The sequence below is a fragment of the Neomonachus schauinslandi genome, chromosome 10 (genome assembly GCF_002201575.2).
Source record: "Neomonachus schauinslandi chromosome 10, ASM220157v2, whole genome shotgun sequence".
Classification (NCBI taxonomy): domain Eukaryota; kingdom Metazoa; phylum Chordata; class Mammalia; order Carnivora; family Phocidae; genus Neomonachus; species Neomonachus schauinslandi.
Window position 1 is genome coordinate 108813847 of NC_058412.1, and position 24506 is coordinate 108838352.

General features: G+C 43.5%; 1 protein-coding gene and 1 pseudogene across 1 annotated transcript in view; one reads left to right on the plus strand and one right to left on the minus strand.

Annotated features, from left to right (window-relative positions):
* Positions 1–10509, minus strand: part of ATRN (attractin) — a 164307-nt gene extending 153798 nt beyond the window's left edge. Inside the window, exon 1 of the mRNA XM_021689144.1 lies at positions 10090–10509. Within this exon, the coding sequence (XP_021544819.1) occupies positions 10090–10475 (386 nt within the window). The 5' untranslated portion in view covers positions 10476–10509. The remainder of the gene's footprint in view (positions 1–10089) is intronic.
* On the plus strand, positions 887–969 carry LOC123326165 (annotated as a pseudogene).
* Positions 10510–24506: the final 13997 nt, after the last annotated feature.

A 24506-nucleotide genomic window follows, 5' to 3' on the forward strand; every position in this document is an offset into this window, starting at 1 on the left:
CACAAGCAGGGGGGAGTGGGAGAGGAAGAAGCAGGCCTCCCGCGGAGCAGAGCCCGATGCGGGGCTCGATCCCAGGACCCTGGGACCATGACCTGAGCTGAAGGCAGACGCTTAACGACTGAGCCACCCAGGTGCCCCCGTTATAGTTTTTATTAAGAAATTACTTTTTAATCTATTTAAAATCATCTTATCAAAAACGGGATACTTTTTGAAAAAGATTATTTTTTAATTCCTAAAAGAGTCCACAAGATTATACATTTTTGTGAAGGGATGTGTGAATCAAAAAATATAGGAAACAGTGGTCAAGAAAGGTGACTTACATGTCTCTTAACAGCATCTAATACAGTCCCAGCCCCTAATGCTTATAGGCTTATGAGTAAACAAATTAGAAAATTCTTAATTAGAATGCAAAGAGGACCATGAGGAATTAACTGGAAAATCCATTCAACTTATAACTGTATACTATTAATGTCAAATTCTAAAAAGATAAACAGGCAAGTCAGCCCTGACTAAAATTAACTTCTGTAAGTGCAAGAGAATTCTAGATGAGTAAACATCTAAATAAATAGCTAGAACTAAAGTTCGCTCACAATGTTAACTTGAAAAAACAGACAACTTAAGAGAATTAAAAACTGAGAGACTAAGGGGCGCCTGGGTGGCTCAGTTTCAGCTCAGGTCATGATCTCAGGGTCGTGAGATGGAGCCCCAATTTGGGCTCCATGCTCAGCTGGGAGTCCGCTGGAGGTTCTCTCCCTCTCTCTCTCTGCCCCTCCCTGCTGCTCACATGTGTGTGCTTACTCTCTCTCTCTAATAAATAAACAAATCTTTAAAAAAATTGAGAGAATAAAATCGAACCAGGGTCTCAATGCTAAAAGAAAAGCATTCAAGCTTTGTGCGGTGGCAGTATTGTAGCCAATGAGGTTTATCCGAGGCGCCATTATTGTTAATTGAAAACTTTTCCCAAGAAGAGCATTCAAAGGAAGAGGACATCCATAAAATGGTAAAAAAGAAAAATGCAAAACAAATAGGAGAAAGCCACCCTCAAAAGGGAAAATGAGACAACATCTGGCTAATTATAAAGGGTTAGTCTGAAAGTACAGGGAGAGGAGGGAAAAGGAAGAGTCACGAACTGAAGAATGAGATTAGTATACGGCATATGGATGGGGCTCACTTTTGCCACAATGCACTGGTGAAATCACAAAGTGATAAAAAGTATAAGTGAGAGGGCGCCTGGGTGGCTCAGTTGGTTAAGCGACTGCGTTCGGCTCAGGTCATGATCCTGGAGTCCCTGGATCGAGTCCCGCATCAGGGAGCCTGCTTCTGCCTCTGACCCTCCCCCCTCTCATGTGCTCTCTCTCTCATTCTCTCTGTCTCAAATAAATAAATAAAATCTTTAAAAAAAAAAAAAAAGTATAAGTGAAAAACACAGACCAGCAGCTGATAAATTTCCCAACATAAATACTCTGAAAAGTACAACAGTAGTTTCATTTCAGTTTTAAAAACCAGATTGTGTTGAAGAGAAAAACCGGTATGATTTCTGTTCAACCACAGTATCAGATATCTACTTCTGTATTTAATACTCAAGATAAACATAACCTATAAATTTATTAAGTCAGTTCATCATATTTAGAAAAAACTGTTTTGATCATACGTATTCTGTTTTTCTCCTATACATTTAACCATCCTCTACACTGTAGTAAATAAAAAGCCTACCTTGGGAAACTTTCACAGAGGTAAAGCTTAAATGTCAGATATCTGCTTTCAAACATATACCTTGTGCAATTATATTAAGACATCAGGCTCAATTTTTCTTTTTACTATAGTAAAGATATTTTTACCTTTTCAAATAAGTAAACTCTATCTTCTAGGAATCAGCAAAAAAGTTTATTGTGTAACATTTTACATAGTTAAGTTTTTATCCAATATAACATAATTTCATACCATATACGCATGTGTTTTGTTGATTCCTCCCATAATTCTATTCCCCTCATTGAAAAATCAGAGGACAAATTACTGCCATTCAGTGACTTGACCCTAGTGCTAGACTGAAAGTCAGTATCACACAGTCCTCACCGCAGTAATCTCAAAGAGCCAGCATAATGCATTCATTCCACATAGTGGGACCCTCACAAGCCCTAGTAATGACTGAGTGAATTCCTGGTAAACCAGGGGACTGGCATTTCATTACTTGATACAGTATTTTCCAGAGCATTCCCAATTTTTATCACCAACACTTACTGAGTATTCACCAAATGGCAGGTTCTAGGACTATGCAGGGGTGTCACTGTTTTTACCTGCCCACCATGGGCCCCACTTTTCTGGAACAGTATGTGTGTGTTCCTTTCTCTTTTCCTGCTCCCCCTTTCTCAGTCCATGCCACTTATTCCATCTAATGGAACTGGACCTCACATTCCACCTCCAAAGCAGGTACTCAGGTCAGGTCTGATGAATCAGGACATTCCCATGACCCAAACACAGAGATTGCTTCAGTAAACGACAAGGGACCAGTGAGATTCTCAGCATTCCTTACTTGCAACAAGCTTCTAAGAAAGGGTCATTCTTTTCCAGTGGAGGATGCTAAGCCAGTTTGATTTTACTTCTGGAGACACCATCTGAAGACAACCTGCCTGAGAATGAGGCCAGCAGAGTACAGATCAAAGCTAAGAGATGGAGGGAGAGAGACCAAGCGGTCCCCTGGATCCAGCCACAGACAGAGCCAACAATATCCCCCAGACTTTTCTGTCACATGAACCAATAAATCTCTCCTGTCTTTTTTCTCTTAAGCTTGTCTGAGTTGGGTGTCTGTCACTAAAACAACCTTGACAGAAACTGTAATACAATTTACAAATACAAATTAATGAGCCCTCAAATGGGAAACTGGCTAAATAGAGCTGAGGTACAGGGTAGTGAGAAGAGCCTCATTCTCAGGGGGAAGCTGGTCATCTGAGTTATGCAGTAACAAAGAAACAAGCTAAAACTATTGCCTGTGGTAACTTAGGGTTCAGATGTGTCCATCAACACTGGAAAACTAAGAGACTCTGCAGAAAAATGTCAGGAATTTAGACCATGTTATCAATTCTAACAGAATACGGCTCAAACTCCCAGTACAGATTATGAAGACTTTTCATGATTCAGGCCTATGTTCCTCTGCATGTTAGGAATTGTTCTACATTGTAAGGAACAGGATATCCAACTGTAACTGGCTTAAGAGAAACATGGACTGCAGCATCTCACAAAACTGAAAGGTACAGCTTCAGGTAATGTTTGATCCAGAGATCCAGAAAATTCATCAGGTCTCCAGTTCCATTTATCTGACATCCTCCCACTTCTAGAAGTTATTCTGACCACAGGTGGGCTCCTATCACAACAACAATGCTACCTATAACAATTCTCGGTTTTATATCCTTAGCACACAAAGCAGAAGACGACAAAGCATCTCCTTCATAAACATCCAGAGGAGAGAGGCATCCAGCAAGTCCCGAGATTCACTTTGACTGAGTCAGCTTAGATCACATGCCTACCTCAAAACAATCATTATAACCAGAGGCTGGAATGCCCTGATGGCTTAGCCCAGGTCAAGGATGCATCCTGAGGTTGGAAGGTGATGAGAAAGGAAGACGAAAGACCCTTATCACCTCCCAGTCTCACACCTTTCCAACACATTCCTCACAAGTTATACTCCAACAACATCCATCTATATTCAGTTCTCTAAGTGCTGTGGGTTGAACTGTGTCCCACAAAAAGCTATGTTGAAGTCCTAGCCCTGAGTACCTGGAAATGTGACCTTATTTGGAAACAGTCTTTGCAGATGATCAAACTAAGAAGAAGTCATACTCATACGTCCAACATGACTGGCATCCTCACAGCAGAAGAGACACACGGGGAGAGTACTGCGTGAGTTTGAAGTGATGGAGGCAGAGATGAAAGTCATGCATGTACAAGCCAAGGAATGCTAAGGGTTGCTGGCAATTCCAGCAGCTGAGAGAAAGACACGGAACAGATTCTCCCTTAGAGCTTTCAGAGAGAACATGGCCCTGCTGACACTTTATTTCAGGCTTGTGACCTCCAGAACTGTAAGAGATTAAATTTCTGTTGGTTTAGACTACAGTTTGTGGTACTTTGTTACAACAAACCTAGGAAACTAATACACTTAAGTAAGCATGATAGCCCGTGATTCTTTGCCTTTGGACACTCTCTTTTCTCCTTCTGGAATGCCCATCTCTCCCAGATGGTCTATTCACACTAAACCTCAAATCTGCCCAAATGGTCTCTTCTTTGTGATGCCTTCCACCATAGCCCTCAAAAGAGTTAGTCTCTCCACCACATCTTAGTCCAGCACCACATATTGCTTGCATTTTTATTATTAAATTCTAATTGTCTGTGCACATAGCTATCTTCCCTTCGGAATTATGAGCTCTCCAATGGGAAAGCAAGGCCTGATTCTTACCCACCTTCATATCCTCAAGGCAGTCCATGGTGCCTAACACATAATAATCACCCAAAAGCTATCTATGAATTGAACAGGCTGATGACTCATCTCAAAAAAAAAGATAATGGGTATGATTTCAGAGGATTGGCTATTACAGATTATAGAGAACTGAAGATGGGCCTTGAGGTAGAATCTAGATAAGTAGAAAAGAAAGAATATGGGGGCAGGGAGGAGGAAAGGTGTTAAATTTAGCAAATATGGAGAAAAACTACAAAGTAGAAAAATTTGGGTAGGGAGAAAGGAATGTGTATGGGGCAGTGGGAGCCTTCTGTTGAGGGTCACTTTACAGGTAATAAGAGGAGTAGGGGAATAAAAAGGTTTCTCAGCAAGACAGTGGCATGTGTTTCCAGGGGATTTCTATGACTAAGTGTAGAATGGACTCTGGAGGTGCAAGAGACCAGTCAGGGCACAAGAGAGGCAGCTCAGCAAGGAGGTGAAGGGCCAGATGCTCTAGGATGGCAGCAGCAAGAGTGGAAAGGAAGACAATTTTAAGACTTAAGAGAAGAAAGAATAAACAGAAAGAGCAAAGGATTACCCCTATGTTCTGACCTTTGGTTATCCACGTAGGATTTACTACTGAAATCAGGGAGGATAGAGGGAAAGACTATTCTTTTCGAGGAGGATAAAAGTTTGTCTCAGATGGCTTACTATGCGGTGACAGTAAAAAATCCCCAAAATGATGTCCAGCGAACAGTAGATGATGAAGTTCATGAGATTTATGAGGACAAAAGACAGATATGGCAGTTATATGGGTAAAGATGACTTTTTTCATTCCTTCATCCAACAGATTATTTATTGCACACCATGCCCTAGGCACTGTTCTAGGCTCTGGGAATAGAACAAGCAAAACTGATAGAAATCCCTGCCCTCGTGGAGCTTATATTCTACTGGGGAAAACAGACAATTTGATTCATGAACATAAATTTAGGGCTTTAGGTTAATACTACTATAAACCTCTCCAAAATTTTTTTTACCTTTTTCTTTTTTCAAATTTTATTTTCCAGAATTTTCATTTCACTAGTTATAGGTATTTATGTCCTTGACCGGTAGCCAAACAGGTTTGAGTGAGTTAAGGTTTTGTTTTTTCTTTTTTTTTAATGCTGGCTTTAGTGTTATAATAAATCTATTTTTCCTCCTTTGTTTCTTAATCTGTTTCTCATTGGCACTAGGCAGCCATTCCAAAGAATGTTCATAAATGGTGACTGGACTCAGAGAAAACAAGAGGCCAAATGGTACACTGGAAAGCAAGAGAGTGGGAATTAACAAGGCCTGAATTCAAATCCCAGTCCAGTTTTCCACAGGTTGTATGAGATGGTGCAAGTTACTCAGTATCTCCAAGCTTCAATTCACCCACCTGTGAAATGGGAATAACTTCACTTTAAGGATTAAAAGGAGTAATTTCTAAAAGGCACTTGACACAACACCTAGGAAAAAACGGGAGAAATGCTGGTGGCAGCTAGTGTTGGGACTACTACTACCACCATTATTCCATATGCCAGGAACAAAACAGATGCTTAATAAATGCCTACTTCTTTCCTTATTCTAGAGAAGGTAAGTTCTTTTTTTTTTTTTTTAAAGATTATTTATTTATTTATTTGACAGAGAGAGACACAGCGAGAGAGGGAACACAAGCAGGGGGAGTGGGAGAGGGAGAAGCAGGCTTCCCGTGGAGCAGGGGGCCCGATGTGGGGCTCGATCCCAGGACCCTGGGATCATGACCTGAGCCAAAGGCAGACGCTTAACGACTGAGCCATCCAGGCGCCCCAGAGAAGGTAAGTTCTTAACATCCTGTGTACTTATAAGGCATTAATTTCATAAATGGACTTAATATCTTTATTTCTAACTTGATGGGATGTATTTATCATCTGAAGAAAAACCTCCATGGTGGTGTCACAAGGAGAAAAGAATGATCACTGAATTATGAACAGTAACATAAAAATGAATGAAACTGGCACTGCTTTAGAAATTGTCCACCATGGTGCCTGGGTGGCTCAGTCGGTTAAGCATCTGCCTTCGGCTCAGGTCATGATCCTGGGGTCCTGGGATCAAGTCCCACATCGGGCTCTCTGCTCAGCCGGAGTCCGCTTCTCCCTCTCCCTCTCTCTCTCAAATAAATAAATGGAATTCCAAAAAAAAAAAAAAGAAAATAAATTGTCCACCAAAGATTCCATAGTTATTTTTACTAAACTGACATCAATAATATACTCCTCTGTAATAATCATTTCTGTAGTATCTTTCATTTGGAAAAAAATTAAGTGATTTTCTAACTGCAACCATACACTAATATAAATTTTATAGAACACCCTCAGAGTTCTCCAGAAAATTAAATGACATGATGTATATGAAAATGTTTGACCAGATCCCTGGCATGCATTCGGTGGTAACTTTGGGGAGATCTAATCCTCTTATTATCCTACACTCCTTTCAATTACTAGAAAAGACCTTCTAACAACAATTATAACACAGGATTTATGGAACTAAAAAGATTTAAAAACACACTGCCTTGATGCCATTCCATACCAGAAAGGTATTCATTTGAATGTCTCTTCGTTTAATAACAAAGAGGTCTGTGAGTTAAATCAAGATATGTACCACTATAATCAAAACCAACGTTTCAGTCTTCCCCTAAAATAATCCTTCCACTAACAATTTAATGAAAGTTTTTTTTTAAAAGGCCAGAGACATTAAGTTCCTCTTCCTTTCATTTTTAAAAATACAAATTCCAGAAGCCCACAAAATATATTGGAATTATCAGGACCAAAGTCTTAACTTTTTGCCCAGGAAAGAGCACTGCCACCAGCTTGAACCTGCTCCAATGGAGCATCCACGACAACCAGGGGAGCCCCTTCACTCATGCGTGACACCATCTGAGACAACCAGTGTCAGGACTGCTTATTCCCCATAACAAGTGGCTCTTCTCCGATCCTCTGGATAAGAGAGAGACCTGCTCTTTCTCCCTGGCTATGTCCCTCTATACCTGGACGACTCCAACACTTATACCTGTCCTGCCAAGTGGATACCCTGAGAGCACCTAATCTCAGCATGTAGAAAACTGTTCCTCCTGTGTCCGGTAAGGTATTATATCCTCTCAGTCACCCAAGATAGGATCTAGTTTTCTTTCTCTCACCATCCCCCTCCCTTCCCAAGAACAAACCAGTTTCAAAGCAAGACCTGTCTTTTACCTCTGCAATACCACCTAGCACCCACCCTGCCTCCATCCCCACAGCCTATCCTAGGTTCTCATTACTGCCATCCTGACCCAGTTGCCCACAACCTCTCATGCTTACAATGAGTCCACCTGCTCTGACCAGTACAGACAGACTGATCTTGCTATGCATGTCCCTCCACACCCTGTGGGCCCCCACTGCCTTCCATGGCATTCCAGATTCTCAGAACTTAAAGGGTTCTCATCTGACACAACCGTCCATTCACTTGCTTTTAGAAGCACCTCAAATTCAAAATACTCTGGCCTTATTACCTTCAAGGCCATTCCTGCTCTGGCTCCCATCTAAAAGCCTGTAATGTCATGAAAATGTGAATTAACTGTGCCATTCCACTGCTCAAGAGCTAAAGGTCAAAATTCTCAACCCAACCTACAGGGCTTCACATGGCCTGGCCCCTGCCTATCTCTCCAGTTTTGCCATGCTCCCATTTGCTCTCTGCTTCAGCTATCTGGCCTTCTCTTCAGCTTGCCATGGTCCCCCTTATCCCCAAGACTCTGTACATGCTGGCCCCTTAGCACCCCACCCCTCATGTAGGTAGTGCTATCCTACTTCTCAGATCTCAACTCAAAAGTCACTCAGCCACTAGCCTTAATATTCCAAACTAAGTCAAGTCCTCTGCTTGCCCTCTCCTTTGCCTCCATAGCCTCAAGCAAAATACTAATAAGTTGAGGATTAAATTTCTTATTCCCAAGCTAGAATGTAAGCTCCACAAGAGCAGGACTGTGTCGGTCTTGTTTGCCACTTGTATCTTACAATCTACCCCAGGGCAGCCCTCAATAAATATGTGTAGACTAATGTAATTCATAAACCAGAACACCCGAAGTAAGTTACAACCCAAGATGCACTACACACTGATCATGAAATCACTTGGTTTCTCCATAACAATAAAGTAAGTGCTCAGCTCCTCAATGTTCTGAGTTCCCCTGAAGAACTGACATTGAGTCTAAATTCTACCATTCCAAACCTCCCTCTCACAACTCTCTTCTCTTTCATATACCCTCGTACCAGCAATACTTTACTTTCTGGTCTCCACAGCTTTGTTTACAATTTTCTTCCCATCTGGAATTTTTTTCCCCAGCTACATAGTTCCAAATCCTACTTGCTTCAAATGCTCAAATCCAATGTCACTTTCTCCTTGAAGTCTTCCTTGCATTCCCCCAGCTAGTCACAACCTCCCTCCCTGAATTCCCACAGGTTCTCCATTGTGCCCCATTCAGGTCAGATCAAATGTCACTTCAAATGAGAGGTTTCTCCTAAAGTTACTCACTGGTTATAATTCTCTATCAGGCCGTCCTGTTTTCTTTTCTTGACAGCACTGTTAATTGAAATTATCTTATTCATTTATTTCTTTACTTATGTGCTTATTTACTTATTAACTGCCTACCCCCCTCCCCCCTAGAATGTAAGATCCCTGAGAGGAGCGGCCCAGTCTGTCTGGGTCTGGGTATTTGCCCACTCCTCCACAGCTAACATCAAAAATGTTCAGTAAGATCTGCCAAAGGCATGAATGACTCTGTAGTCCTTATGACTAGGGTCATTCGTGTACCTATCTTTCTCTTGCTGTATTCCAAACTCCATGTGGACTAGGCCAAAGTCTGGCTAATCTACTTGTTCATGTGTATTACCTGGAAATCCTTCCATAACTGAAGCAAATAATAGATGACTATTAACTAATGAATTAATGATTTCTCCAGGAGGTACTGTCCCAAACCAGGCCAACTCAGAACTCCATGTTCTCCAGAAATCAGGGCAAACAGGAACCTCCTTCTATGCCCTCTCCACCCTGTTCCAATCAGCCGCCTCTGGTGAGCTTCAAAAGGCTAGTTTCCTCACTTTCCTCTAGCCAACAACCACTGATTCTTCTATCTCTGATATCTCACAATCCTAATCTAACCTTTCCCTTCTATCTTCAGCCAACAAATCACTTCCAGGGCCCTGTTTCTTCGGAGTACCCTACATCTCCAACGAGTCCGGGAACTCATCAGGCCCTAGGGAACAAGGGGATGTTAAAAGGAAGTGTTTAAGTAAGACTAGCTCGTCTTTTCTTGTACACCTCGTTTATCCAAAAGAGGCCCAGTTTCAGGGACTGGCTTTGATACTCTTTGGGACCCGAGCTTTCTTCTCCTGTACCCGCCGCACCCAAACCTCTCTGGGGTGCCTCCACCCTTGCCTCGAATCTTTTCATCTTTCAGTTCAAGAAGACCCTAGGCCAGAGACGATCATCTCCTCGGAAGCAAATGGTCCTCAAACACCGTCGGGCGGCCCTATCCTCCCCACTTTCTGTCCGGCATCTGCCTCCGGCCTGGAACCATCTCGTGCTGCCCACAGCCTCAGCCTCCCTCTGGGCCCGACCCTCCAACATCACCCCCCACTCACCTGAAGCGGCCCCCGCAGTGCTGGCATTGCTCGCCCACCCAGCCAGCGGGGCAGACGCACTGGCCGGTGCCAGGGTTGCAGCGGCCGCCGTTGACACAGGGTCGGTCACATTCCTTGGCCTCGGCTGCGGCTGAGCCCGACACCGCCGCCGCCGCCGCCGCGGCCTCGGCCGCCCAGGGCAGCAGCAGCGGCGGCGCGAGCAGCAGCAGCAGCAGCGGCAGCAGCCGCCGCCGCGAGAGGCGCAGCCCGGCCCCCAGCCCCGGCCTCCCAGCCCCGGTCGCGTCCCAGTCCCGGCGCTGCCCGCCGTTCCTGCCCGCAGGCGCTGTCGTCGCCGCCGTCCTCCTCCTCAGCCTCGCCTGAGTGGCCGCCGCCGCCGCCGCCACCATCTTCCCGGGGCTGAGACGGCGCCCGGCGAACACATACACACACACCGCACGGCCGGCTCCGCTTTGCCTGGCCGTGCGGGGCGGGGCTGTGCGGACGGTGGCTCGGGCGGTCAATCCTGAGGGCGGGGCCAGAGCTGCGCGACAGGCGGGGCGACGCGTGCGTGCGTGGGCGGTGCGCGGCGCGCGCGGGCCCTCCACCAGCACGGGCGGCTCTGGAGGCGGGTGTCAGGTCCTGGGTCTGCGGGTTGATGGGACCCCGCCTGCCTCGGGTACAGGGCGCATTAGCGCTCCAGTTTTTTGCGCGGCCCGCGGCCCGGCGGTGACAAGTTAGCATCCTCTTCCCGTTGGCTGCCTGGAAGCCGTCCGCTCCGCTGGGCAAGCTGGCCGTGTTGAGCACTGCCCTCCCGGAGACCCCGGCGTCACTGCTCTGCCCCGACTCTACCTGCGGGGCAGAAAGGGCCTAGGAGGCTTCGTCGTGGTGTGTACCGTGGTGTGCGGAACTGTAGGAAAGAGTGCTGTGTTCCAGCCTCCGCTTTCTCCTCTGTAAAGGAGGGATAACGAAGTAACACGTGTGTTAAAAACCCAGTGCCTAGGCTATGCGCAATAAATGCCTAATAGAAAGACACACACAGCCCGGCCTTTCTTGATTCAGGCTGATCCAGTGGCCGACCAGATCCCCCACCTTTAATAATGTAGAGGAAGTTTGGGGTTACCTTACTCCCCACTATTTGATCTCAAACATCTCTGAAGAGAAGCCAGCATAAAATTAGGAATTGGAGCACCCTCAGCCCACCCACATCTGCTCCTAGAGCCGTTCTTGTTAGGTAGTGTTACTTTGGTAGCCCCACTGAAACTTGCCTCCTCACGGTATAACCTTATGTGGTCATCGACCCTGGAACCTGGACTGGACCTGTGACTCGATTTCTCCAATGGAAGAATGTGGCAGAAGTGACTGCCAATTTCAGAGATGAGCTTTGAGAATACCTGGAACCTTGATTTCGAGCTCTTGATAATCCTGAGCTGCTCCCCTTCTTCCACCTTGCTGTAGAAAGATGGCACACAGAGACCACCTGGAGAGGGAAAGGCCCTGAGACTACTTGGAGGAAAAGTAAGGACGCAGTTATCACCAAGAACTGAGGTCCCAGGCACATGAACCTGATGAACCTATTCCAGCTGAGGGACCAGTCATTGAGGGGAGAAGCCATCTAGGTTGTCCCAGCTATCTGAGCTGTTCCTCGTTTCCTAAAATAGAGGTAAGTCTTTCCTACTGTGCCTTTTCCAAAATCCTGAGAAGTGATAAATTGGCTGCTGGTTTAAGCCTCTTAAGTTTTCAAGAGGTTTGTTACTCAGCGATAGATAACCAGAACATTGTCTGACACAAGCCTTGTGTGGTGAGGAATATTCCTGTGGCAGTTACCTCAGAGTTTGAGCACCCTGCAGTCCCTGGGAAACAAAGAAATCCCCTCCATATACCTGTGGAGACTTTCAGCTTTACCTTAGAACACAGAATTCTGATTCTAGGATATACCCCACACTCATGCCCAGGGCCTGACCTACCTTACTGTGCAGTCACTTCAAGACTGGTGAAGCTTAGCAGCACCCCAGCCTCACCCCCAGATCTCCACTCACACATCCTTCCTATTCCTTTGTGAAATGTATTGTTTGGCCTAGGCCCTACCACTGGCATTCTGGTTTGCTGGTGGTTTTGGCTACAGTGTTCTACAAGGGCTGTATAGGATGAGGTAGGGAAATGGAAGACATGGCCCTACCGTCTGGCAAGGACCCTGTCAGATGGAGGTGGCTTACATGAAGCCGTGGCCTGGCTTCAGGAGGCATTGCTCCCCCTACTCCTCTAGGCCAAAAGTGGAACCAACCTTTTCCTTCATTCCCCACAGCAAAACTGAACACAGACTGTGAAGTTTCACATAATTTTACCAACACTCAGGGATAACAGAAAACAGTTTGCATCCACAGAGCAAGAATATGGCTGCCTTAGAACCTTGCTGCAGCAGATGTTTTCTCTCTTCTTTAATCTACTCCCTTCTCTGGTTCTTTTTCCTTAGCCATGTTTTGCTCAAATTATCTTGCCTTAAAAAACAATCAAAATCTTACCTTGACCTATGAAGGGAAATACTGCTATCTTCTTTCTCCTTTAATGTTGTTGTCAAAGAGTCCCCTGCACTTTATACTTCTGCATAGTGGATTAAAGATGGCTGATTCGAGTCCCTGTTCAGGTACCAAATGCACCTTTTGGGGTACCTGGGTAGCTCAGTCTGTTAAATGTCTGACTCTTGATTTTCGCTCAGGTCATGATCTCAGGGTTGTGAGATGGAACCCTGCATCGGGCTCTGTGCTGGGCATGGAGCCTGCTTAAGATTCTCTCTCTCTCTGTCTCTCTCTCCCTCCCTCCCTCTCCTCCTCCCCACCCCCTCTCTCTCCCTCTCTTAAAGAAAAAAATATGTATATAAGTCTGTAAATTGTTTTGCACTCCTTCCATGGAGAGATGGGGACTAATTTCCCCCACTCCTTGAATCTGGGCTGGTCTTAGTGTTTGCTGAACCAATACACTGTGATGGAAGTGATACACTGGAACTTCCGAGTCTAGATCCAAGAAGTTTTGCCACTTCTTTCTGAGTGCCTTCGGAACTTGCTCTAAGGAAATCCAGCTGCCATAAAGGATACCCAGCCACTCTGAGACAAGGAAGCCAGCCCCAGCCATTCCAGACCCCAGCCACTGTTGGCAGAGCTCCTGTGGCAGAGCTCCTGGTTAAGGCCCCAGACACTGATGAAGCAGAGGGACGTCATCTCTGCTGAACCCACCCCAAACTGCAGATATATGAGAAGTATGCTTCTTTAAGCCACTAAGTTTGGGGATGGTTTGTTTTGGGACCGCAATAGATTACCAAATACTCTGTATCTTGCTTCCTCCAAAGACAAGAATAAGTCTCGTGAGGTAGACTTGATTAAGAATTAAGAATGGCGTATAGGGGCACCTGGCTGGCTTAGTCAGTAGAATATGCAACTCTTAATCTCGAGGTTGTAAGTTGGAGCCCCATGTTGGATGGAGAGGTTACTTAAAAATAAAATCTTGAGGGCGCCTGGGTGGCTCAGATGGTTAAGCGTCTGCCTTCAGCTCAGGTCATGATCCCAGGGTCCTGGGATCAAGTCCCACATCGGGCTCCCTGCTCAGTGGGGAGCCTGCTTCTCCCTCTGCCTCTCTCTCTGTCTCTGATGAATAAATAAAATCTTTAAAAAAATAAAATAAAATAATAAAATAAAATAAAATCTTGGGGCTCCTGGGTGGCTCAGTTGTTAGGCATCTGCCTTTGGCTCAGGTCGTGATCCCGGGGTCCTGGGATCTAGCCCTGCATCGGGCTCCCTGCTCAGCGGGGAGCCTGCTTCTCCCTCTCCCACTCCCCATGCTTGTGTTCCCTCTCTTGCTTCGTCTCTCTCTGTCAAATAAATAAATCTTTAAAAAAATAAGTAAATAAAATAAAATCTTTAAAAAAAAGGAACAGCTGTATAATTATATATACATATATAATGTACAATGAGTCATCTATATATAACACACAGAGAGTTCTGATATCATCTGGTTGTTCCTCACGAAAAGCATCATTGCAGCTCCAGAAGCATGTCTGTTGGACTCCTCACATCTTATCACCAACGCTCTGTGACTGTTCTACCTGAAATCCCACACCATCTTTTTCTCCACTTGTCCTTTCAAGTGGCCACTACCACCTGGAAATTTTAATGTCAATGGCAAAAATTCCTAGAACTGCTCCAACTGCATGGCCAAGGAGGTTTGTATCCACTAGGATGGTTTGAAGTTACCTTCGCTCTTTTTTTTTTTTTTTTTACTCAACAAAGGCATTGTCTCTGTTCATGTGGCCCTTTGCTCTCTCTGATTTCATGTCATCATTTTCTATATCTTTGCCTTGTCTCCAGGTCAAGGACATGAATGGTTTTACAATTTTTTGGCTTTTACTCATGCATTGTCTTAAGTCAGTTTCCTTAGAAGCAGAGACTGAAACAGGATTTGAGTACATAATTTTTTATGAGAGTGCTTTCTGGAGAAAGGCGATGAAGGAAGCAGGACAGAACAGGGAAGGGAGCTAAGCCAGGAGGTGGTCTTATCTGGAGTCAAGCTTCAGGCTGATCCTATGGAGAGCCTTTGGACATGGATTATGTCATGGAGTTGATTCCACCTTGAGGCAAGAGAGCAGTGTTTTATATACATATCTCATTTAGCAGCCAGCCAGCATGCACAGCTGTAAAAAGGATCCAATAAAGGAAATATGGGAGAGGCATCAGTCTACTATATACAATGGATATTTATTTATTTATTTATTTATTTTTTTAAAGATTTTATTTATTTATTTGAGACAGAGAGAATGAGAGACAGACAGCATGAGAGGGGGGAGGGTCAGAGGGAGAAGCAGACTCCCTGCCGAGCAGGGAGCCCGATGCGGGACTCGATCCCGGGACTCCAGGATCATGACCTGAGCCGAAGGCAGTTGCTTAACCAACTGAGCCACCCAGGTGCCCTACAATGGATATTTATTGAGCACTCAATAGCAAGGATGAATGCTGCCCTGGTAAGCTATCTAATCATCTGTCTGACCTTCCCTGAGTATCACGGGACCTCACTCTGTGCTATTTGAAATATCAACATTTTTTTGTATGTCAAAGATCTTATACTTTTAGTCTGCCTGGAACAAAGCAATTCTCTGATTATAGATGTCAGGATCTTACCTAACATATAAGGTACTATATGGCCTGTGAAAAAGGTTGATCCTGAGGGTTTGGAACAAACACAACTAGGAGGGTTTTAGGTAGGAAGGAAGCTCTATAGGGTAGCAGCTTCCTTGTGAGGGATAGGTCAACTTATAAATATAAAATCCCAACAGTCCTTGACAGGCTCTACAGGAAAATGTTTAGGGATCCTTGATCTAGGAGCACAGGGTTAGCGCCCTTAGCTGTTGGCAGAGCTTCTGGTGGCCTCTATAGGCTAAGCCCCACAAATATAGGAAATGGCCTTGATATCAACGTGAAGGACACCAGTCTTAGGAGGAGATCACCAATTTAAAGGCAGAGAACTTGAAATTTCTATTAGATGGATTGGATGCATGCCCTCTCCCTCAAATTTCTACAGTAGAGAACCAAAAGTTTTCTCCTATGCATAGATAAGATATTATGAAAACAGTAATAGAGTTAAAAGACAACTGGCCTTCCTAAGTTTCCTGTGACTGCTGTAACAAATTACCATAAGCTCAGTGGCAAAACAAAAAAACAAAACAAAACAAAAGACAGAGATTTATTCTCTCACGCTTCTGGAGACAAGAAGTCCAAAATCAGAGTGTCAGCAAGGCTGCATTCCCCCTGGAAACTCTAGGGGAGAATCCTTCCTTGCCTGTGCCAGCTTCTGATGGAAGTTGGCATTCCTTGGCCTCCTTGGCTTGTGGCCACATCACTCCAGTCTCTGCCTTTGTCATCACATTACCCTCTCCTATATATTGTCTTCTCCTGTGTGTGTATCTTATTAGGACACCTGTCATTGGATTTAGGGCCCATCTGGATAAGTTAGGATGATCTTCTCATCTCAAGATCCTTAATTATATCTACAAAGACCCTTTTCCCAAATATGATAATATTCACAGGTTCTGGGGATTAGGATATGGACACATCTTTTGGAGAGCCACTATTTAGCCCACTACACAACCCTATACAGGATGTCAACTCATTCAATTCATTCAGTTCTGCCACTAATATTCATTGAGTGTCTACTACATGCCAGGGACTGATCTAGGCCCTGTGGAGGCAGCAGCGAAAAAACATATAAAAATCTCTGCCTTTCTTCACACTCATTAGGATGACTACTATCAAAACAAAACAGAAAATAACAAATGGCAAGAATATGGAGGAACTGGAACTGTTGTGTGTTAGTGGGAATGGTAGTGCACTGTGGAGAACAGTTTGGCAGTTCCAAACATTAAAAACAATTATCATGGGGTGCCTGGCTGACTCAGTTAGTAGAGCATGCAACTCTTGATCTCAGGATCATGAGTTCAAGCTCCACGCCAGGCATGGAGCCCACTTTAAAAAAAAAAGAATTATCATATGATTCAACAATATCACTTGTGGATATATATCCAAAATAATTGAAAGCAGGATCTTGAAGAGATATCTGTACAGTCAGTCACTGTAGCATTATTCACAATAGCCAAGAGGTGGAAGCAACCTAAATGTCCATCAACAGATGAACAGATAAACAAAACATGGTGTATATATATATATATATATATACACACTAAAATATTACTCAGGGTCACCTGGCCAGCTCAGTCGGTAGAGCCTGCAACTCTTGATCTTGGGGTTGTAAATTCGAACCCCACATTGATGTAGGAGGGGGAGAGGGAGAGAGAATCTTAAGCAGGCTCCACACCCAGCGTGGAGCCTGATGCAGGGCTCAGGCCCACAACCCCTGAGATCATGACCTGAGCCAAAATCAGATGCTTAACCAACTGAACCATCCAGGCACCCTCAAAATTTTTTCATTATTTTTTTAAATCACTGCCTTTATGGAACATCTAATTATATATAATTTTTTATAAACTCTGTTGAAGTATAACATATATACAGAAAAGTGAAGAGAGATCATCCATATATAGCTCAATGAATTTTTTAAGTAAACATACTCATATAACTAGGGCCCGGGTAAAAAAAATAGATCATAGGATCCCTCTTGGACTCTCCTAGTCACTACCTCCATGAGAGAGCCCTCTCCTAACTTCTTACATTTTGGATTAGTTTTGCCAGTTTTTCACTTTATATAAATGGAATGCTACAGTATGGAGTCTTTTGTGTCTAGATTCTTTCATTCAGCATTATGTTTGTGAAATTCATCCATATTGTGTATAGTAAGTAATTTGTTTTTATTTTTATATTCTACTGGTTAAATGTATATGTGCCATAATATGACAGTTTATTTACCTATCCTACTGCTGATGGACATTTGGGCAGTCTCCAGTTCGAGGCAACTATGATTAATGATGCTATGAACAGCCTAGGAATCCAGTACAGGTCTCTCTGTGAGCATACGTACTCATTTCTGTTGGGTATATACCAGAGATGTGCTGATAAATGTTTATCAACCAGCTCCCTGGGAGGAAAACACCCTAATGTGTAGCATTTGTTGATTTCTGTGGTGTAAATACTCCCACCGTGGCCTATTTCAAGCTACCAACATGATGTCACTGAATGCAGAATCAGGAAGGTACACAGACTCTGCTCTCCCAAGCCAGTGGGAACCAACTCCAGCACTGTGCATGCCTGGAAGAGCCACAAATGTCCAGACAGACCTGCAAGAGACCCATTAGGAGAAACATCTGAGAGGGATAGAGGAAGGAAAGAGGAAAAAGCATGGAGAAGATTCAGACTGAAAGAAAAATCTGACAGCTGTGAGGGGAAGGGGGAAGGAAAGATCGGCTAAGAAGAGTCTCAGACTGTGGCGCAGTTCCATAAAAGGCTTGTCCAGGCCAAATGGGAGTGCTGGAGCCAAAGCTGCCAGTTGGAGTAGCCCCGCATGTCTCAGGAATGGACCTGCACCAGCACAGATGCAGGGGTGGAGCCAGAGGGGCTTCCCCCCGCCACCCCCGGCCCTGCAGGAGAGCTGAGCAATGCATTTCCATGGCCAAAATACCTGGCAGTATTTCTTCGCACCATCTCCCTGGAGATGAGTGGGACAGCTTCTCAATCAGTGTCCTCTCCAAATGTCTTACTTTTCACAAGTTAATTGTGCAATGCTGGCTCAGCTGACTGGGAAGTTGGAGTGGCCACTTTAGACTGAATAAGCCCCAGGTTTCTTGGGTAATTCACTAGAAAAGAAAGAGGGATTGAAGAACAGATAAGTGTTCTAATTATTAATTAAAGAAATACAAGTTGACCATACTATATCCCCAACTGATGATTTAAACCTTACTGCTTACATAAGGAAAGAATAGAAAAATGGAGTTAGTCAGAAATAGAAGCTGGAAAAGACCTTATAATCCAAGTTACAGTTAGCTATTAAAGTAGAAACAATATGGTGCTTTAAAAAAAAAGGCCACAAACTCTTTGATATTCTCATTAAAAGTTAAAGTTTAATTCCTCTCTGTAAAACAGAGGTCAGACTGAGTGACTCTCTTCTAACAAATAGGATGTGGTAGAATTATACTATGTGACTTCTGAGGCTAAGTCATGCAAAGGATAGCTCCTCCTTCTCCCTCTTCCTCCTCCTCCCCCTCTCCTCCCTGTCCTTCTCTCTTCACTTGCTTTGGAGGAAACCAGCCACCACGTCATGAGGACACTTGAACAGCCCGTGGAGAGGCACAGGTCGGGAGGACCTGGGGCCTGCCACCAAGAACTAGCACATACTTACCAAACATGTATGTAAGTCAACCTGGAAATGGATCCTTTGGGTAATCAAGGCTTCAGGCGACGGCAGTCCTGGCCAACATTTTGAGTGAGACCTCACAAAAGACCCTGAGCCAGAATTGCCTAGTCAAGCTGTTCTTGAATTTCTGACCCACAAAAACTGTGAGGGTAATAAATTGTTGTAGGCCACTAAATTGGGGGGCAATTTGTCTCACAGCACCGGGTAATTAATATAGGCCACAAGAATTTGGAAGTCCCCCTATACATACCCAACACCATAACAGAAGATACTTTACCACCGAGACAGTATGACAAACCCATGGAGGATATCCATTTCCTTGTTTCCTGCTTTGGCTCATAGAGAAGCCAACTCCTCTCTAAGCTGATTCCCATCAAAGCCCACTGTCCTGGTGCAGCCAGAAGCACCATCTCTATTCCTAGCGCTCGCCCAAGGCACTGATACGGACTGTTGCCAGTGTTGTGATCAAGGTTTCTGATGCCCACACAGCGGTCCCCATCTCATGTTGCTGCCAGCCCACTGGCACCAACCCCCATCATCTGAGAAGCTACAGGCAGCAATACAGCCTTCATTACGGGGAAGTGGTTCTTGTGTTCACTTGTACTATGACCGTGGCCAGAACCCCAATGTGGGAGAGGGGTGGCAGATAACCATGTGTACACAACCAGCTCATCAAAAACCTGGCCTGTGACCCAGATTGCAGTGTTTACCAAGTTAAACAGTCTAAAGGCAGAGCAGCATGTCAAAAATGACTCAAGCAACAGAGAGAGTTTAGCTATGAACCTCAGCAAGTCAGGGCCAAGGGCATTGATTACGGACAAGGTTCAAAGAGGGCAGAAGGAAAGCAGACCTTCAAGAGTCCTGGGCTTGGGACAGCCTTGAAGTGTATACCTTATGGCCATGGTCTGGGCCCCCCACCCTTAGGGCTGGCTTGAAGCCATCAGGCCCCTTTCTCCCCTGTGCATTTCAAGGCTGTAGCTTTTTTTCACATGTAAAGTTCCCACAGAATTGCCAGGGCTCAGACTCAGTCTGATACTGGCAAGGAAGCTTGAACACTCTTATATTAGTTTAGGTTCCCCCAGAAGAAAGCCCCGAGGCAAGAATTCAAGGTTAATGTGGGATATAATCCCAGGGAACAGGTAGCAGAGCAGGGAAGTGAGACAGGGAAGGGAAGGCACTGAATAATACAGAGTTGTGTTATCAAGCCCGTGACTAGTGTGAACAATTCCACAGGGGCATTCCACAGGGGAAACTCTGGGAAGTGGAATAGGACACATACCTCAGAGAGGCAGGAAGGCTAGAGTATTTGAGGGTATTTATGTACCAACTCTAGTCAGCCGTTGTTGAGGGCTGCTAGGAGAGGGAGTGTTAATTACTGTGGGGACCAACACAGAGATGGTTGGTTGATACTGGTTGATACTGGTTTATCGGTCTTTTGTTTATTGGTCATTTAGGTCTCCCCTTCTGTGAATTGAGCGTTCATAACCTTTGCCCATTTTTCTATTGGATTGCTTGTCTTTTTCTTACGGATTTGTAGGAGTCACTTATATATTTAGATACTAGTCTTTTCTTTATTATATGTGTAACAAATATCACTTTCCAGATTGTGGTTTATCAAAAGATAAACTTTCTTTATAGTATCATCCAATAAGTAGTTCTTATCTTTAATGTATAGGAACTTACCAATCTTTTCTTGATAGTCTATGCTTTTCATGTCTGGTTTAAGAAATCCTTTCCAAGTGGATCAAAGACTATATGTAAAAAGCAAAAATTCCTGGTAAATTATCATCTTTGTTACCTGAAGGCAGGAAAGGATTTAGATGAAAATGTAATATAGGAATTCAGTATTTAATTTTTATCATGGAAAATCTGAAACATACACAAAAATAAAAGAGTACAATGAACTCAACACCCAGCTTCAACAATTATTAACTTACTTCATTTGACCATAACAAATTACCCCCAAACTTAAAAAATTAAAACAGTAATAAACATTTATTATTATTTTGCACAGCTTCTGAAATTCAGGATTTTAGGCCTTTAGGGTTGTTCCAGCTCAGGATCTGTCATCAGGTTGCAGTCATGTTGTCGGCTTGGCCTGCAGACATCTGGAGCCTTAGCTGGAGCTAAAGGATCTGTTCCAAGTTGACCCTCACCTCTGGCTGGTAAGATGTTGCCAGGAAGCATCTGTTTCTTGCCACTTGGCCCTCTCCGCAGAGCAGCTGAACCATCCTCACGGCATGGTTGCTGGCTTCCCCCAGAACAAGTGATCCAAAAGAGAGCAAGTTGGAAGTTGCAGTGACTTTTATAACATAGTCTTGGAAGACGTACAAGATCAATTCCATCACATTGGATTCATTAGAAATAAGTCACTGAGTCCCACCCACATTCAAGGGGAGAGAAATTAGGTTCCGCTTTTTGAAGGGAGGAATATCAACGTGAGTGGATGTTTTTAAAGCCAGCAGGTTAACTTACAGCCAATCTTGTTTCAGCTATGCTTCCATCCACTCTCCCTTATAAACTGGATTATTTTGAAGAAAATTCCAGACATCATATTGTTTCATGTGTAAATACTTTAGTATGGATTTCTAAAAGATAAGCCTTGAAGAAATGTCATAAACACTGTACCATAGGCACACAAAAAGTTAACAATACAACAATAATTCCTAATGTCACCAAATACATCCAGTCAAAATTCAATAGCATTCAAGTTCCCCTGATTCATTCCCTCTCCCTTTCTCCCTTTCTCTCTTTTTTAAACAGTTTATATCAACCATCTCTGTGCATAACTCTAGATCCTCTCAGGCTCATGTCACTTAATCCAGCCACTGCTGCCCAGATCAGTCCTGCACAGGCTCCAACCAGCTGCCCACAGGTGTAGCCTGGCCCTTCTTCAGGGCTTCTCTTTAATGCGGCAGAGCGGGAGACTGTAGAAATCCACTTGGCATGTACAACCCAGAAGTGCCAGGGACTTAAAACTCTTTGAGGCAAACTTTGACCAATGGAAATGAGAACCAATGGACAACTGCTTTCCCTTTCATCCCCAGATCAACAGTCTGAAGACACAGCGTATGTAACTTCTCACAAAGTCTGTGGGATTAAGGAATCACTCTTCATGGTGGCCAACTTGATCATGCCTTCTTGTGCTCCTCTGTCTCACTTATTGTCCCTCATTCCTGCCTTTTCAATAAAGTATTTGCACATAGCTTTACTATCAGGTTCTGCTTTCTAGGGGCCCCAGGCGAAGATACAGTTGGTTCCAAACAAGGTCTCTCTGATCCATAGATTTCATCCCCTCCCACTTCTTTTCCTTTACAATTATTTGATTATCGTAATAAATCATATCGTTTGTCCTGAGGAGTTTACCACATTCTAGATTTTGCTGATCTCTCTTGCTATGGTGTTTATCATGTTCTCCTGTTCCCTATATTTCCAAAACTGGTAGTTAGATCTAGAAGCTGAATCAGATTTAGGTTTGATATTTTTGGCAAGAATTTTCACGGGTGGTGTTACATACTTCCCATTGCATCGCATAAGACATGATGTCTGTTTGTCTCTTTTTGTGATTTTAAGATGGTCAGTAAATTCAGGGGTAGTAATTCTAATATATGCATTATAAATTCCCCACCAGTCTTTCACCTAATGATTTCAGCAGCCAAAGATAATCATGCCCTAGAACTGTACTGTTCAATACAATAGCAACTAGCCACATGCGGCTATTTAAATGCAATGAAAATTGAACAAAATTAGAAATTTAATTCCTTAGTCACACTGGCCACATTTTAAGTGCTTAGCAGCTACAATGGCTACTCCACTGAACAATGCAAATATAGAATTTTTCCTTTATCACAGAATGTTATGTTTGACGGAGCTAGCCTAGAACCATTATTTCATTTTAATTCTAATATTTATTATTTCTAGTATTTCATTTTAATCCTCTCATCCTTTATATGCTTATCAGCTGTAATTGTTCTATAAAGAATAACATTCCCTCATCAACTATTTAGTTGCTCTGAGATGTAGTTCATGGAGTAAAAGCATAAGTGCTTATTGCCTTTATGTACCAGTATTCAGGATAATAAAATGATTGCCTGGCATCCTCCAAACTTGACCAAAGCATTTTGTAGTTTTTATTGTTTTGAATATCATCATGGATTCACAAACAACATATTTGATGTCTTTCAGTTCATTGTAGTTACTGTTCTTTTTGATGTTCAAGTTGTGCTAAAGTTTGTTTCCTACAGTAGTATTCTATAGGTTTCTCTTGTTTGTTTGTTTGTTTAAATTTCAAATACAAGATGTTTCAGGCTCTTCTTGTACATTTTCTGCTCCAGATATGGAATCAGACATTTCTTCAAGTATCCTTGATTCCTTTTAGAGAAAAATACTATTTAGAAGCCACAATCTGGATGCTGAGGGTACTCATTCCCAGTGACTTAGGTGGGTTTTTTTTTTTAAGTATACAGAGCTAGGGCTCCTGGGTGGCTCAGTCAGTTAAGCATCTGCCTTTCGCTCAGGTCATGATCCCAGAGTCCTGGGATTGAGTCCCACATGGGGTTCCCTGCTCAGTGGGGGAGTCTGCTTCTCCCTCTACCCTTCCCCCCCTGCTCATGATCTCTCTCTCTTAAATAAATAAAATCTTAAGTATTTGGAGCTAGAAAATAATCTTATTTTGTTTTTTAAAGAAAATATACCTTAGGTTAATACTGAGGTTCCAAATTTAAATTTAGGACTACAGAGTTGTGGGGTACCTGGCTGGCTCAGTAAGAAGAGCATGCAACTTTTGATCTTGGGGTCACGAGTTCAAGCTTCACATTGTAGAGATTAATTAAATAATTTTTTATAAAAAAAAAAGGACTATGGAGTTGTATTTAACTTCTTGGAGTTTATGTTTGTATTTTCTTTCTCCTGGACTGAGAATCTTGTGTTTTGTTTTGTTTTGTTTTTATTAACATATAAGGTATTATTTGTTTCAGGGTACAGGTCTGTGGAGAATCTTGGTTTCTAATGTCATCAATACAAGTATTCATTTTCTTTGTCCTATAATACCTATAATAATTTCTCAATGAGCTGTGCCCATGTACTAATTGTTAAATATCTTGACTATCATCCCTTAACCCATGACCTCCAAATTCTGTGAATTAATTGTTCTCTGCTTGCATTTCCTTATTTGAGGAAGTTGCTATTCTCCCACCACCCATGATTTTGTGAACCTATCAGTCAAGGAACTTGGCTTCCCCTTCTGTGAGAGTGGGAAAGAATCCCAAGCTGTGAGGGAGTTAACACCCCATGAGTGAACTTTGGCCAGTGCAAGGTAAGAGGAAGGAACCAGCAAATAATCTTTCCTTTTCACCCCACAGTGGACGATTTCAAAACATGGTGCGTTTGCATAACTTTTTAAGAAGACTCCTGTGTAACTAAGCAACCAAGTATGTTTTCTTGAAGCTACAGTGAGCTCAAAAATATACCACCTTGCGGTTATTTTCCTTCCTTCCCCTTGTCTCTAACTTTTACTTTGGGATAGCACCTCCCATTAAGACCCTACCATGACCTTCCCCTCTCATGCTCTCTGTCTCCCATTCTCTCTCTCAGATAAA